Below are 17,670 nucleotides of genomic sequence, written 5' to 3' on the forward strand. Positions count from 1 at the left end.
CTATCCAATCCTAGCAAAATGAGCACTTTTACACAGAAACTTTATAAGTACCAGGCTGTTTCTGACACTTAATGTACAGGCTATTGAAGGAATATGGGTGTAAATTATCATCATTTTACATTTATTTTAATAAAGTGCAATAACCTCAAGGCCAGGCTAGGAGACTTACAAATTGATTTAGTTTACACCATGTGATAAAATACGCATCAGTTATTCAATGTGAATGCAGGATTGTAATAGTACTGTTGCAAGACATAATCAAACATACAAATGATAAAATACCCAAATAGAATCAATATACACCTGTACAATCAATGTACAGTAACTATAATACTTATGTAAATTAAAATGTATATTATTTGATATAAATCATTGAGATGATGAGTAGACCTATGTTGTTCTGCACTGTAATCTTTTTTATATAGTCAATATAACTAATACTTATATATATATATTTTATTATATTAGGATACACATAATTGATCATTTCAATAATAATTTATACATATATTGTTTGAATTGTTTCATGTTTCTAACATTTCCCTTCATTTATTTCTAGGTAATTATTCAAAATGTCTGCAGCAAAAGGTGTTGCTATTGGCATTGACCTGGGAACCACCTACTCCTGTGTGGGCGTTTACCAGCATGGAAAAGTAGAAATCATTTGCCAATGACCAGGGCAACAGGACCACCCCCAGCTATGTGGCTTTTACAGACACTGAGAGACTCATTGGAGACGCAGCCAAGAACCAGGTGGCTATGAACCCCTCCAACACTGTGTTTGATGCCAAGAGACTGATTGGCCGAAAGTTTGATGACGCAGTGGTGCAGTCAGACATTAAGCACTGGCCCTTTAAGGTGGTGAGTGATGGAGGAAAGCCCAAAGTTCAGGTGGAATACAAGGGGGAGAACAAACACTTCAACCCAGAGGAGATCTCCTCCATGGTTCTGATAAAGATGAGAGAGATTGCTGAGGCCTACCTGGGCCAGAAGGTGAACAATGCTGTCATCACAGTCCCAGCTTACTTCAACGACTCACAGAGACAGGCTACTAAGGATGCTGGCACCATTGCAGGGCTAAATATACTGAGAATAATCAATGAGCCAACTGCAGCCGCCATCGCCTACGGACTAGACAAAGGCAAGTCAGGAGAACGCAACGTCCTAATCTTTGACCTGGGTGGGGGCACCTTCGACGTGTCCATCCTGACGATCGAGGACGGCATCTTTGAGGTGAAGGCTACAGCTGGAGACACTCACCTGGGCGGGGAGGACTTTGACAATCGCATGGTCAACCACTTTGTGGAAGAGTTCAAGAGGAAATACAAGAAGGACATCAGCCAAAACAAGAGAGCTCTGAGGAGGTTGCACACAGCTTGTGAGAGGGCTAAGAGAACCCTGTCCTCCAGCTCTCAGGCTAGCATTGAGATTGACTCTCTTTTTGAGGGCATTGACTTCTACACCTCCATCACCAGGGCTTTGAGGAGATGTGCTCTGACCTTTTCAGGGGAACATTAGAGCCTGTGGAAAAAGCCCTTAGTGATGCTAAGATGGACAAGGCGCACATTAATGACATTGTCCTGGTTGGAGGCTCCACCAGAATCCCCCAAATCCAGAAACTCCTGCAGGATTTCTTCAACGGCAGGGAGCTGAACAAGAGTATCAACCCAGATGAGGCAGTGGCTTTTGGAGCTGCCGTCCAGGCTGCCATTCTGTCAGGCGATACATCAGGAAACGTTCAAGACCTGTTGCTGCTGGATGTGTCACCTCTGTCCCTGGGCCTTGAGACAGCTGGAGGAGTTATGACAGCCCTCGTTAAACGGAACACCACCATCCCCACTAAACAAACCCAGACATTCCGCACTTACTCTGACAACCAGCCTGGAGTCCTCATCCAGGTGTATGAAGGAGAGAGAGCCATGACCAAGGACAACAGTCTGCTGGGCAAGTTTGAGCTGTCAGGAATCCCACCTGCTCCTAGAGGGGTTCCTCAGATCGAGGTCACCTTTGGCATCGATGCCAATGGCATCTTGAAAGTGTCTGCAGTGGATAAAAGCACAGGCAAAGAGAACAAAATCACCATTACCAACGATAAGGGCTGAGAAGGGATCTCTTTTCAGCAAAGAAGAGATCGTGATGATGGTGCAGGATGCTGACAAATACAAAGTTGAAGACGACTTTCAGAGGGACAGGATCGCTGCCAAGAACTCACTGGAATCCTACACCTTCAACATGAAGAGCGTTGTGCAGGATGACAACGTGAAGGGGAAGATCAGTGAAGAAGACCAGAAGAAAGTCATTGAGCAGTGTGATCAGGCCATAGCCTGGCTGGAGAACAACCAGTTGGCTGATAAAGAGGAGTACCAGCATCAGCAGAAAGAGCTGGAGAAAGTGTGTAGCTCCATCATCAGCCAGTTGTATCAGGGAGGAATGCCAGCAGGCAGCTGCAGACAGCAGGCACAAGGCAACTCCCAGGGCCCAACCGTTGAGGAGGTTGACTAAAATGTATATTTATGGATACAAATAAAAAAAAGATGATAATGCTTACTGTACTTACACTCAATATCTGTGACTAGGTGGTTGCCCATGGTGTATTTGTGTTTTGTTGATCATGTACATTCACTGTCTATCAATTTTATATGTTTTTATTTACAGTATGCATTGCTGGGCATTGCAGTAAAATGTGAAATTGAATATTTCTGGTGGCTTTGTATCTTTTAAATAAAAAATATAATTGTAATTTATAATAATAATCTATCCTAAGTTATTCACATTTACATTTAGCTCTAGGTACATTTATTACATTTTCTTTATTTGTAAAGTATCTGAAACCCAACTGAAGGAGTTCATAGAGTAACTCAACATCAGTCGCCATTTGAAATTCACCTCTGAATGTGATGACCACAAGATGAAGAGTGACTCAAACAGACTTGGTTCTTGTCATATACATTAATAAATGTGCCTGCGGCCGAGAGCCGGTATCACGGTAAATGCAAGGCGGCAAGCCACAGGAAGAGAGCCTTTGATATATATGTATGCAGACGCAGAGACAGAGACATAACCTAACTTGTATCACCAACCTTTTGTGAATAAACATGTTCGTATTGTTTAAAGAGGACATCTTTACAGTTCTAACATATACCGTAAAAGCACTAACAGAAACTGCAAATATCCCAGTTTAGTCGCATCAATGTTCCACTTTACCAACTCAATTTAATGTATTAAATTAAACATTGTGTTCATTCATGCTAGTATAGGCTAGATATATACCCAGAACAATTACATTATAATAATATATAAGACCCTACGTACATCCCATGTCTTCATTGATAGATTGATGATTCTAGAAAACAATCTCCAGTCCCTGATAACATTGTTAAAGTCATTGAGGTCTTGGCTAGTTAAATGTACCACCTGGGTACTGACAAGCAATGAGCATTAGTTAAAATGATAATGATAATAATAATCATAATGTAATGTAAACGGGTCCATTACACTCTCAGTGTTAAATTGACACTGAGGATTTTACTTGGCATGTTTTGGCAACATGAGTTTATGTGACTGGGGAGACTAACAGTTTTAATGTGTCCAATTGTACTCTCAGAGTTAAATTAACAGAGGATTTTACTGTCTAGTGAAAGTAGCCATCAATATCACACAAGTGTCAGTTAACTGTGATGTTTAAGTGACAGGTAATGAGAAAAGTCCATTATCATTCTAAAGTGTCCTGGCCATGTGATGGCCAGGACACTGTGACTTGATGATGTCTGACCAATGACATCCAAACTAAGGTCTACTCTAGATACAAAAGAATAATTTGTACCCACAGCAGCGAAGGCTATTAAGCTGTACATATAGATGAAGCCCTTTGGTAAATTGTGTTTGTGCGCTGTGTGTGTATGACTATTAAATTATGTCTGCTCTGCCTCTCAAACTAATTTACACTAGGGGACAAATTGGTTGTCGTTGATCAGATTAAGAGCATGATGACATCACATTGTTGGCTTTATGGAGAGGGACTAAATCAGTGATTCTCAAAGTGGGGTCCTGGGATACCCACAGGTCTTTCCGGGGGTTCCAGGGGTCCCCAGGAAAATTTAGCTGTTTCAAAACAGTTTGAAATCTTTTCAGAGTCTGGCCTAATGCCAATTTGTGGGTCCTTGACCTGAAAATGTTTAAGAACCATTGCTATAAACTGACTACACAGTAAAATCCTTGGTACAAATGTATCCTTTTGTGCATTGTGCAGAGTTAAAAATGGATAAATTAAAACCCAGGATTTTACTGCATTATAAATTTAAATGTCATTAAGTGTCATTCAGTCATTTATGTCACTTTAAATGCAAAGTTGATATTGTTTGTGAAGTCTTTGTTATGACAGCTTGATAATTAAACCTGCTATGTCATGTTTATGACAGGTGAAGAGGGTAAAACAGCCACACACTGCTTTAAAGCTCCCAAAACCTATTTTATTTAATGCCGCAACGTTTCAACCTTATAGGTCTTCATTTGGCAAAATGACATTTGCCTGATGAAGACCTATAAGGTTGAAACGTTGCACATTTAAATAAAATACATTTTGGGAGCTTTAAACCAGTGTGCGGATGTTTTACCCTCTTCTCCATGATTCTTGCCTTGATGTCCAGCACCTGGCCTAAATACAGGTACAAAATGTGCACTCAATCTCCTCTGTGTCAGGTGTCATGTCAGTAAAGTGTTACCATCATAGAATCAACCATCCTTTTGTGACATAATGCAGTAACTAAAAACAACCACCAGGTGTCCTCATTCATCCAGTCTATGAAGAGCAGAGGATTTCACTGTTTACTATCAATGTTTTTGTTTAAAGCTGGACTGAAATATTTTCACATACTACATGTGGGACAAAAGATAAGTTACAGCTCTTGTGGTCACATGACCACAAGAGCAATTTAGTCATTATTCTTCCCCACACACATTTCTGTGTTGTCACTGCTGTTGCATCCTACTGTATCTGACTCGCCTACAAGTGAGGAGCCCCCACCAGGAGGACGTAGAGCCTTTGTCCTACTCCTCCCGCCGAACACTCCCTGCTTACAGGTGCTGCCCTAGCCTGTAGGATTACATGCAATGACAAATATCACCCTCCCCGCCCGGCTTCCCACCTCCGAACACAGGCCAATTGTGTTTGTGTAGACGCTCGACAAAGCCGGATGCACCACGTGGATTTGAACCCACAACCTCCATGGTGGCATGGTCACATGTTTTAATACTCTCCTGTAACAATAATTTCCAATTGATCTCCAAAGATGTTGAGGGTTGTGTGTCTCGCTCAAGCTAAATCATACCGGTTTGAAATGCAAGATTTTGTCATGAGTGCAATTAACCTGGATGAAATGTCTTTGTTTCATGGTCAGTGTTGTTCACTCTTTCAAATGAAGTACAGTTATTGGTAGGTCCTCTTGTTGTCTAACTGGATATTGTTGTTAGTGGCCGAGGCTACAGTGCCAATCACATTTCCATAAATCTTTAGCTACACTTTAGAGGGAAATATTTGCGTAAATCACCCATAACTCACCCCTGACTGTAACATGACAAACATTTTAAAACCTGTCCACTGTACTTTAGTGTGGATTCAAGTTAGGCTACGTGATGTTTCTGACTGATACTTGTTTTGTTTGTTGTTGTTGTTTGATCAATGTTCATGCGTGTTTATATGAGTGAAAAGAAAACCTGTACACATTCTCTAAATATGGGAATAAAGATTTTATTTAATTCCCATTACCCATACACTAATTCTTATTTTTCCTGATTTTTATGCAATACAGATTACAACATACACTCACTCCATCACTCATTGGCCTTCAATAATGCAACATTTGTCCATATTAACAAAAAGACTTTAAAGACTGTAAAGATTCCATATTAACAGTTTTAATGAAATTTCATTGATTGTCATACATGCATGCAGTGTTATTACTATATATACAATTTTATTTACAAATATCATTACCTTCCAGGTCACCAGACCCTGGTCACCACTGCCTGGTGCATGGACTCAAAGTCATTGTTGGAGTTGGTGTGGTGGATGATTGCACGCTTGTGTTTTTGCTGTGCTTTCTTCCACAGTTGTTCCTCATCTTTGAAGGACTCTGTCTCCATGTCACAGTCATAGTACCTGTCCTTGCTGAGCTTCCACTCGTTGCTATTGTCTATCAGGTCGGAGGTGCGGCACGTCAGCTCAACGTTGAACCTTTCGACGTTGATCTTCATGATGCGACAGTAGACCGTCATGCCCACCTTGACCCTCTCCTCAGGGTGTTTGACCACCTTGTCGCTGAGGAACTGGGTGCGAATGAACCCCTCGATGCCGTTGTCCAACCTGGTCCGAACACCAATGGCCTGGCCTGGACAGGAGCTGCTGTCAAAGTGGTCCCACACCTGGCTGAGTCCAGGGAAGTTGTCCTGCTGGCACAAGGGGCACTGCCACAGCCCTGTTAACTCGTTACGGATGGCCTGGTCATATCTTCTCTTCCCTTGCGGCCGCTGGCGAACGATGCCCGTTACCACACTGGTGATCAGCTTCCCTATATAGAATGTCTGTGGTGTCTCCTTTGTGAGCAGGTTAAAGACCTGCTCTGTGTTGGGGACTCTGTAAGGAACTCTTAAGTCTCTGTACCTGCAGCTCAGCTCAGCGCGGATGTCATAAAGAGTGATTCCCTTCTTGCCATAACCCTTTCTCTCCAGCTCATCAGCAAAGCCGTCCAGGTCCAAGTGTTTAAGATGCTCCGGGTTCTCCAGGATCTTGTCCAGGGCTTCCGCCGACTGGTTGGCATCCTCTGCCAACTCGTCATACTCCAGGGCATCTGCAGCCATCTTCAGAGCCAACTCGTACGTCCCCGGGTGGACCCGGGAACCATCCAGAACATCAATGTACGAGTCTGTTCTGTATCCGAGTGACACAGTGTCAATCTTGATGAAACCGGCACAGTTGATGAAGACGTTGGGCCCCATGTGGCACATGGTGACCAGCTGGGTCCTGTTTTCCAGACGAGTGTTCTTCTGCTGCAGAATCTGAAAAGACACAAGAAAACTAAATGGATGATCTGCAGAACCAGGCACACTAATATAGCAGTATAGCAGGTAAAGTAATATGCAGTTCAGAAACTGCTGCCAGTGTCTGAATTCAGACACATGTTGCCAGTGTCTGAATTCATAAACTGAACTGCATATTTACCAAACTTTCCCTCATAACATGACCTGCTCCACAACCCCATTACATCTGAACCAGGCTTTTCCCATAGGCGCTCTTCCTGACATAACATGAATGAACAATGATCACACACCTTGAGGAGCTGAGAGCCCTTCCTGGGTCCAAGGCCGCACACAAACTGGACCAGGCTCTGGGTGTAAGGATGGGCGATGGCTCTGTTCACATCCACTCCCACCTCATTGACCCTGTTGATGATTTCACAGTGCAGAGCGTTGAGCAGGTCTTCTTTCACTACGTGCTCCTGATGGGGGAAATAAAACAACACAAACAAAACAGGTTAACATTACACAGTTATTCAGTTAAAGCGGTTGTTCTCAATCTTTTCATGCCAAGGACCCACACATTAATAAGTATTTGGCCGCAGACCCCTCATCTGAAAATATTTTGTGTCAGAGATCCCCGTACAAGATTTGTGTTGTTAAAATGTTTAAACATTTTCCACATTTTCCCCTAACTCATTTTTGAAACACTTTGCGACACTTTGTGAGCTTGTAGATCAACTCTCATCACGTTTGTTTACATTTTTCAAAAGTCATTACGTTACAGAGCTTACCTGAATAACTGAGTTAATGTTTGCTAAAGATCATTGTGAGTTAGTAAGTCATGGACATTTGAATTTTGTTTGTAAGTCAATCTTTTCTCTAAGGACTATTTTCAGCTCGACTTTTCAATTTAATCCTCATTTTAAAATGCATTAAAGGGTAATAATACTATTATAATAACAATTTGACAAAGAATATCTGCATCATTGATATTTTGTGTGGTGGATTATTTATCAACTAATAGTCTCTGCACGTTGATTTCTATATAGTAAATCTCTCACCTGTAGAGGGTGCAGTTTGAGGCAGAGGATGTCCTCATCACTGCTGCAGACATGAGCATACTCCACCAGCGGATCTTGGAGCTTCCTGGCTATGGACACAGCCTGTCGCAGCAGGGGAGGGTAGTCTCTGAAATCAACCTGAACACAAGGGGCAGACAGACGGAGGACACAGATTTATTAAAACACATCTGAAAAGATTCTCCTTTAGCTGTGTCAGTGTGTTTATGCTGTGGATGTTGGTGTTCATCAAGTTTTACAAGCTGGGCTGACATGAAATACAATCATAGCACTTAAAATGTAGAGATGTTCAGGTGCAGATTGTTATGGTGAGTTGTGGTGAGACACTTGACTGCCTACATACAGGGCACAGTTCTATCATGTTAAAACCTGCTGTTATAGGCGGTATTAGGCGCCTTACATAGGCTCCTAGGAAACACAGGTGGTGTGTGTTCTTTTCTGATTGAAATACTAAACAGCACATGGTACAGTAGACATTAAGGCTAAGAGGATAACACAAAAAAGTCCTTGTTTCCATTGTGGTCCTATGTATGTATATGAGGCATAGGCCTTGTTCAGCAGCCTGACAACAGGCGGTGCAGACTTTTCTGGCTCTTCCTGAACACACCTGTGGATTATACCAGGGACAATGACTTGGACTTAGCTCCCCCTCGGACACACCTGTGGACTACACCAGGTACAAATGACTTTTTGTTGCACTCCCTCATGGAGCTACTTGCGGATTATACTAGGGTCAGTCCACCCTAGGTGGACACGCACTGACCTTTTGCACCTTAATCCCATGTATAACGCACTGACTTTTTTTGTCTTTTTTTATTGTGCTCTTTTCCTCTAAGCACCTTAACGTCCATATGTATATCATGCACAGTATAAGTATAACATGCACAGTATACATACATTGCTGCTATGCTCAGGCACCTTAGTTTTTTATTATCTCAGGTACTTTGTAAATATGTAGATAACTTGTCTGGCCTTCTGTTGCTCTCTTGTTTTGATCTCCTTCCCACTTGCCCCCCACCCCCCTCTTCTTCTCCCCCCCCCCCCCCCTCTTCTTTCTATGGAAACTAACGTTGCGATGGGAACGATGTACAAAAACGAATTTCACCCACTTTTTTACCTTGTAAACCTGTGATGTGACAATAAAACTGATTCTGATTCTGATTCTGATTCAATTCATCACCATAGCATAGAACATTTACACAATAATACATGTCATCAACAAATACAAACACTATGTACAAATATATTATTTACCTCAGACTTCTTGCTGTTCATGTACAGTGTAGCCAGTTCATTGTCGACCAGCTCCACTCCCACGGGGGGCAGAGAGATTTGTTTGGCAAGCTCACTGATGGTCATTTTGATGTCCTCCGTTATCATAAGAGCATCTCTGCAGACATAAGAAAAACAGGTTTGGAATCAGTACTAAGAAAACCACTCATAAGAAAGCTGATTGAAAAATAAACAAAACAAAACATAACAAAGAAAGGAATCAAACGCTCACCTATTCTCTCCAGCAACAGCGACCACATGAGGTTTCTTGCTTTTCAGAAACTTCTTCAGATTTTCTATATCAATAGCCTGAGAATGACAGGAAAAAATAATAGCATTATTATTATTATCATTATTAAAATAATGTAATTCCAAGGTATTATTTGTGCTTTATATGACAGTAGAGAGAGAGTAAAAAGAGGGTAGGTTACAGTTTATGAGAGGGATTCAAACTCCTGGCTGTGCCAACAGGAGTACATTGTTGTCTTGTAATCATTGCCTACCTTTTTCTTCCTCTCATCTGCTCTAAAGGCGTCCTTCCTCTTCAGGAAGTTGGGCAGACGCAGGAAGTCAGTCACCTCTCCATGGCCGTTGATGAGAGCACAGAACACTGGTGTATCCCTGTAGCAATGACATGCAAGGAGGTAGTAGTTGGTACCAGCCACAAAAACACACTTTTGTTACATGAACCTATTGGATATGCAGCATATTTCTGTCTTCAAGTAAGAATACATGAAAATGAATGTTATTGAGTGTTATTATTGCATATTCATTGTAGTACTGTTAGTAGTAGTAGCACCAGTGCTATTATCAATAATAAACTAGAATAACCCTAGTGTCTGCGTCACACCCTGTGGGACACCCACCTGCTGGGGGCGAAGGCTACTCCCAGGACTCGGATGCCTTTGCCTCGACCTTGGACCTGCTGCTCTGGCCTGTATGGAGCCACCTTCAGCCAGTCGTACAACCGCCTACAGCAGGACTAGAAGCACAAATGGACAGCGTTATTATACAGGAGATGTGCCGTGCACATGCACAATCATGCAAAGAGCAGTGGTGGAAAGTAACTAAGTACATTTACTCAAGTACTGTCCTTATAACACAATTTTGAGGCACTTTTACTTTGCTTGAGTATTTCCATTTTGTGATACTTCTACTCCACAACATGTCAGAGGCAAATATGGTACTTTTTCTCCACTACATTAATTTGACAGCTTTAGTTATTAGTTTCTTTGCAGATTTATATTATAAATACAAAACATACATTAACCACTTAAGCCATGTTTTATACTTTGGCTATTCGAAAATAGCCGGCTTGTGAGATTGTAGATCTGCTATTTTCGGAAATGTTTGATGCATTGTTTTTCAATTTTGAGTATATTTTGATGCCAATACTTGTATTTTGACTCAAGTAACGTCTTGAATACAGACCTTTTACACGTCAAAATATGTTTATATTGTGGTATTGCTGCATTAACTTAAGTAAAAAATGTGAGTACTTCTTCCACGACTGGCAAAGAGTATCAGATATCAGGCTCACTTACCTGGACAATGTTCTCCTTGGCCTCAGCAATGAGCTTGTTCTTTAGTTCCTTGGACATCTGAGGGTAGAGGAACTGTTTGAGGGCTCTCTCTATGGTCAAGGTCCACTGCCTGTTCCATTGTTGTACATGGTGCCTGAACGAACCCCTGCAGAAGAACTGTTTGATCTCATCTAAGTATGTCTGGTCAGCAGGACGCCCTTTGACACCAATCATATCAATACAGATGTCTATGTTGAGCAGCCCCTCCTCCTCAGCCAAGCACATCTTGAGGAACTCATCCCCGTTCAGCTCTTTCACAGGCTTATTCTTCAGGTACTTGAAAGCGTAGGCGAAGTGAGCCTCGTCTATCTCCTTCTTGCCTTTTATGGTCGGCTTGATGTTGACCTTCGCCCTCTCCTGGAAAGTCTGCCTGAGAACTTGTCGAACTAGGGGCTCCCTGGCGATCTGCATGGCCACCATGTACCTTGTAGCTTCAAGCACTGCCTCAGGAGTGGTGAACTGACTGCAGACATAATCTTTGGCCAGCTTCACAGGTTCATCTGGGAACTGCTGCGTCTTGTGGCGCTGGTAGCGGTGTCGCAAATTTTCTCCAAACTGCTCTGGTGTCAAGCCAAAATCTTTGGCCAAGCCATGAAGCCCCACTCTCTGGCAGAGGCTGTAGATGTCCCTGTGTGAGGCCTGCTTCCGACGATCCTTGACCTCCACAGAGTTCTTTATCTCGGGGATGTCTCGGCCGTAGTACAGCAGGAAGTGGTCATTTACATCCCTCAGCTCGTCAAAGGTCTGGACGTGTTTCAGCCTCTCTATGTCGGTGGTGTTCAAGAGACAGATGTCATCGGCCAGGGATTTGTCAGGGTTAGCGAAGATCTGCTCACACTGGTAGGACTGCATCCTCTGGAAGAGGCGCTTCAGGTTCTGCTTGCGGTTCTTCAGCTGAGTCCACTTCTCATCCCACTGCCACACCTTCCACAGGTCATTGATGTTCAGTTCTGGTTCCACATACTCCCTCCTGTAGAACGCTATGAATGGAACCTCAAAGTGCTGGTTCCTCATCAAGTTCAGGGCCTCCTTAATCCTGGAAACTGTTCGGGCCTTTTTCTTCCTGCTGAAGTTTGTGGTCGTTCCTCTGTCCAGGTGATCTGTGCTCTCCTGATTAAGAAACAGACATAAACTTGCATTATATTTTAATCAATAGATGCTGTGGGTTAAGAAAATGGCGTGTCAGTAAAAGTTTTTGTAAACTGGTAATTATTTACTTAGGCAATACAAATGGAAAAACAAAATATGTAAAGTAAAGGTTATAAGAACAAAGAAAAAATCTATTTGAGGCTATTTTTTAAGCTAATGCAATATCACTGAACAAAAGTTTAGCCTCAATTTTTATTTATTACATATGAAGAATTGTAATATCGTTCCTTGTTTCACATCAACAAAGATGTGCAACTGGGTAGACAAAATGTATAGCACACAATGACTATGTGTGGGTGTGTGGGTGTGTGGGTGTGTGTGCGTGCGTGCGTGTGTGTGTCTAGTCAGTTTTCACAGCTGATACAATACCTGCTTGGAAATAGTTGGGGTGGAGAAGATGTGTCTAAAGATCCATTCTGCTTCCTCCTTCAGCTCGTCATCCTCAGCAGATTCCACAGGGATTGACCGTAACTGGAACCTCTCGGGCATGTCGGTGGAGCGGATCTTGCTGTCCTGGTGGGTCATGTAGCTGCTCTCCAGCTCACCGGGCTCATACAGCTCAAACACGCTCTTGCTGCTGTCAGCCACAACGTGAGCAAAGTCAAAGTCCCCACCGAAGGTCTCCTGGGCCTCCAGCAGGGCTGCATCAACCTTCTTCTTACTGGTGATGGGTTGGTCATCATCGTCCACTATGAAGTCGTCTAGGTCGGACTCCTCCTCCTCCTCCTCCTCATCATCTTCATCATCTTCGTCATCACCGTGCTGAAGAGGCATATCAGCGATCTCTTCCTCCTCCAGCTCGCCCTCACCATCCCTGTCACCGCTAAAGAGCTCATCTGCGATCAGTTTCTTCAGATCATTGGATGAGGATGAAGATGGTGATAAGGATGAGGACAATGACCTCTTCCTCTTCTTCCTCGCTGTCTCCTCCTCCATTAAAACATGAATGATGTGACTTCCTACAGGGTGAGAAACCATGAAATCATGAACCTACAAGCAGTAGTGGAAAAAGTACTCAATTTCTTTACTTAAGTAAAAGTATCAATACCACAATGTAGAAATACTCTGTTACAAGTAAAAGTCCGGAATTCAAAATGTACTTGAGTAAAAGTACAAATGTATTGGTATCACAATGTACTTAAAGTACCAAAAGTAGAAAGTACTCATTAAGCAGAATGTCCCATTTAACAAGTTTTCAAAAGTATAAAATGTATTTTTAAATAATGAAAATAGCTAATAGCTACAAGCTCACAATGTGTCGCATGTGAGCTTGTGGATCGTCTATTTTCAAATGGCCGAAATATATATAGGGCTGAAGTGATGTATGTTTTATAATAATGATCAAAATCTACCAAGTAACTCACTAAAGTTTCCAAATAATTGTAGTGGAGTAAAAGTATAGTATTTGCATCTGAGATGTAGTGGAGTAGAAGTAAAAGTATTGAAAATTGGAAATACTCCAGTAAAATAAAAATACCTCAAAATTGGACTTATGTACAGGACTCGAGTAAATGTACTTAGTTACTTTACACCACTGCCTACAAGTTGCTAAGTCAAATTTGTACTTGACTTACAGTACTGGAGTACTTGCTTCATAGTATTCAACAGCACAAATTACAAAGAACAAAAAATATCAAATAAAGTGAAAATCGCAGACCTACAAGCTCACAATGTGTGGCATAGCTTACCTTTATTGTAACAGGATGAGGATGACGTTGTTGATGATGAGGTTGGTGACAATGACCTCTTCCTCTTCTTCCTCTCTTTCTCCTCCATGAAAACATCAAAGTGACTCCCTACAGGAGAGAAACCATGAAACCATCAACCCATGAAACCAGCTAACATGCTTTGCATATTATGTCATTATATAGTTCAAATGCTTATACAGTATGTACAGGTTGACAGTCTTTGATAAGTAAACTATAAAGAGGTTATTAGAATAATTAAATGGATAAGCCTAAATAATACTACATTAAAGCTATTTAGGCTGACGTTTGCTCCTTTGCTTTGTCTGACTAGAATGTTGATTTTGTTTTTATTTGAATTATTTGTCCGTTAGGCTAGCTCTGGTCCATAGCGTTAGAAGGAGAAGTACTCCTTCTAACGCGATGGACCAGAGCTACCGTTAGGCCTGTTGTTTCTATGATGTAGACCTCCTCTGTGAAAGTATACAGCTCAATATATGTGTTAATTCAAATAACAACTGTTAAAAGCTTTGGCACATCTAGATTAAAAGTATCTGACAGGTGTGTAGGAAAGATAAGATCAATAAACCACACACTGTTCAACCTGCAGATACAGGAGCTCAACTATAGCAACATTTTGCTCACTAAACATGTTGCTTTTATTAAGCACGATAATAACAAGCATATTAGCGGCTAATATTAGGCTAATAATTAGCCTAAAGTGACAATCTGGGAAGCTTGTACGGTTTAAACGTTTGCTTTGGTTTAAAAATATTTTTTTCATTGCAAATACCAAATCTGCCTGGAGACAGACATGGATTTAAAACACAAGCGGTCACTTCAACGGGAGTGTATAACGTATATAATGTATATAACGTACATAATGAGTGTATTATAATGAAGCATAGATTAGTAACGTTACATTTAAATGACTTACTCAGTTGTGTAGAACTGTTGGTCCACACGGTTACAAACGCACTGCATCTCTCCTGACTCTCCATCTCTGCTGTCTGCTTGTAACTGTAACGAACTTTCTTCATCCTAGGCTTTTTGTACTTTTCGTGACGTAGATGAAAGTTGCTTTGATTTGAAAATCAACCAAACAGACACCTGTCTGACTGTCTGTCGCTTGGGGACAAGGTAACGTCTACCGTCTTGCTCTGTTGTAACCACGCCGTTCTCATTGGCTACATACTTTAGTGCAGCCAATGAGAACGGCCAGGGCGTGGTTTGCCAGTTCACAGACCATTCTCGCGAGACACGGGAACAAGACCAGTGCGTCGGTGTGATTGGCTATCTTGGAAAATTACAACCTCTGTTGGTCGATCAGCCAATCGCAGCCTGCCTCCCGCGAAACGGTGAGAAGATTACCGTTGCATGCTCTCTGTCTCTACGCAGTTGATTAGTTCATCATTTTACAGAGAGACAGATTGACACAAACAATGTGCCTATTTTCACTTATTGGCTAGTGAGTTGTTTTTATGTGAATGTGATGGAAGGCCGGTTGTTATTAATCACCATGTTGCATCATGTCAAAACAACAGGTCTAACAAGGTTAGCTTGTTGTTAGCTTGTAGATCTGTTCTATTTCGGCAAGCGACACCATCGTACTGCGGGATATAAAGAGGGTTTGTGCGTCAACGGTAGTGGAGGAGAGGAATTCAACACACACACACACACACACACACACACACACACACTTACTTACTTCTTAGTAACACACACACACACACACACACACACACACACACACACACACACACACACACACACACACACACACACACACACTTACTTACTTCTTAGTAACTCTCTCTCTCTCTCTCTCTCTCTCTCTCTCTCTCTCTCTCTCTCTCTCTCTTCTAGGGCCATGGTGTCTTTCAGTTATGGTGACCTGTGTCCTGAGGGCTCCATGGGCCTGAAGAAGGATGTGATAGAGGTGGATGACAGGTAAATAAGCTCTCCGGCTTTTCTGTTTTATCCTTTTGACCAGTGGTTCTCAAAGTGGGTTCCAGCCAGGGACCCCCAGGGGTCATTGAGGGGTTGCTAGGGGGGCCGTGACAGATCTGTAACAAATGGAACCACATGGACCCTTACGGGTCCATGTGGTCCCATTTGTACACACTCAGCGTTATCGTGGCAGAATCATGCACACCAAACTGGGGCTCCTTGAAATGAAAATGTTTGACAACCACTGCTTTTGACAGATATGTACAAATAATATATGCTCATCTATATGCATTTTTGTTAATAAAAACATCAATATCAACAGCCTGACCAGCCTGCAGCGGTTGATGGCTGTGCAGCAGCTCAGAGCCAAGTACGGCATTAAGATAAAGAAGAGGTACAACAAAACCAAACAAACGTCAAAGTCACCATCTACCACGGTGAGTCTGTGGATAAACATGTCATTTTCATGTGTCAGTCTTGTATGAGCATGTGACGAATAAAACCTCTTGAATCTTGAGAGCACACTCCCATCCCAGATTAAAGATCACATGTTTGAGCTTGAGAGTCTTAAATGACACATTCAATCAACTTGATTGATTTTATTTTGTCCATTTGTCTTATGAAATCTTACTGTTTAATGTATTTTTCCTCAGGTGAAGGTTTTTGGCGCACAGCTGGAGAGCCTACCACAGTTTGAAACTGAACATGGGGACGTACCCAGCTAAGTGGAGAAAGCTCGTTTAAAAATCCACAAATAATGTCAGTTAATGTTTCTGTTCAAATGTTTTTTTTTCTAATTTCATTTCATGTGTGTGCTTTCTCAGGTTTTTGATTGATTCCTGTATGATGCTGCTACTTCACATAGACACAGAGGGTCTTTTCAGGAAGTCAGGATCCATTGTTCGTCTGAAAGCACTCAGGGTGAGTCAGTTGATTTTAGTATTAGTATTAGTAGATGTTCTTTTTGTATTGCTGTTTGTTCTGCACCTGGGCTTCACATGGATGTGTGTGCACTCTCTTTTTCATGGCTCTAGTTGACCTTGCTTTGATTTGGCGAACTTGACCCCGGGAGAGGTCTAAATGACATTCTATCCAATCAGGGCTGGGCGATCAAATCGATTAAATCAATATCATGAATAATTCAAACTTTTGAACTATAATTTTCTTAAACAGTGACAGTCTGTTTAAGTCTGTTATTGGTTCTAAATATCAGTTTCGATATATTTTCGATGAGTTCTGCCTGACAGAAACCGCTGCATACTGCGCTACTTTTTTGAATTCCTCCACAAAGTGTCCCAGAGGTAATATTAGACTGATCAAAGTGTGTTCACCAGCTTTTTTAATTCATGAATTATTTTAGAAGGCTTAATCTTATATTAGAATAAATTGATGAAAAAAAAAGAATATGAAAAATATGTCCACACATCTCAGCTCCATAATATGTATTTTAATCTTCATTTGATAATGTTTCATCCGTCTGACCTTCAAGAACAGACTGTTTTCTGATCTTGAAGAAGGAGGGCAGACAGCCAAAGTTTTTTGGAACCGGACTCAGTCTTGTATATATACGTCCCATACTGTTAACATTGCCCTCACACCTGGTCTGACACAATTGTCACCTGTTGCCTTTATGCATATATTTACCTTTTTATACCTTACTATGTGAGATCAATGCACCAAGTAAAATTCCCAATGAATGGATTCCAATTCTAATTGTACTCTGTGATTGTTGTTTGTGCCTACCCTAGGAGAGCAGAGAATAAGATGGACAGCAGTAACCTGTCTGTAGTCTTCACTCCTAATCTCCTTCACTCTGGAGAGGGAACTGACAAGATGAACGCCAGCACAGAGAAACGCCTCAAGTTGCAGAGAGCAGTCATCCACTGCTTCATAGAGAACGCTCAGGACTTTGGTACGACTCTAGACGTCACAGTTCAT

At 41.8% G+C, this 17,670-nt stretch overlaps 1 protein-coding gene and 1 pseudogene across 2 annotated transcripts; one reads left to right on the forward strand and one right to left on the reverse strand.

Annotated features, from left to right (window-relative positions):
- Positions 1–572: 572 nt before the first annotated feature.
- LOC308099046 (heat shock 70 kDa protein 1-like) lies at positions 573–3,034 on the forward strand (annotated as a pseudogene). Its single transcript has one exon. The product of its transcript is annotated as a heat shock 70 kDa protein 1-like (transcript).
- A 2,966-nt stretch (positions 3,035–6,000) lies between these two features.
- LOC308099589 (transcription elongation factor SPT6-like) lies at positions 6,001–14,822 on the reverse strand (the record flags this gene model as incomplete). Its single annotated transcript, XM_080448326.1, has 11 exons — positions 6,001–7,053; positions 7,326–7,493; positions 8,076–8,213; positions 9,348–9,483; positions 9,598–9,674; positions 9,869–9,986; positions 10,232–10,347; positions 10,910–12,058; positions 12,467–13,056; positions 13,786–13,893; positions 14,720–14,822. 11 exons carry the CDS (start codon positions 14,820–14,822, stop codon positions 6,001–6,003), a joined length of 3,756 nt encoding a protein of 1,251 aa, XP_080304452.1.
- Positions 14,823–17,670: the final 2,848 nt, after the last annotated feature.

This window comes from Gymnoscopelus braueri (assembly GCF_963280865.1).
Source record: "Gymnoscopelus braueri genome assembly, chromosome: 13".
Taxonomy (NCBI): Eukaryota; Metazoa; Chordata; class Actinopteri; order Myctophiformes; family Myctophidae; genus Gymnoscopelus; species Gymnoscopelus braueri.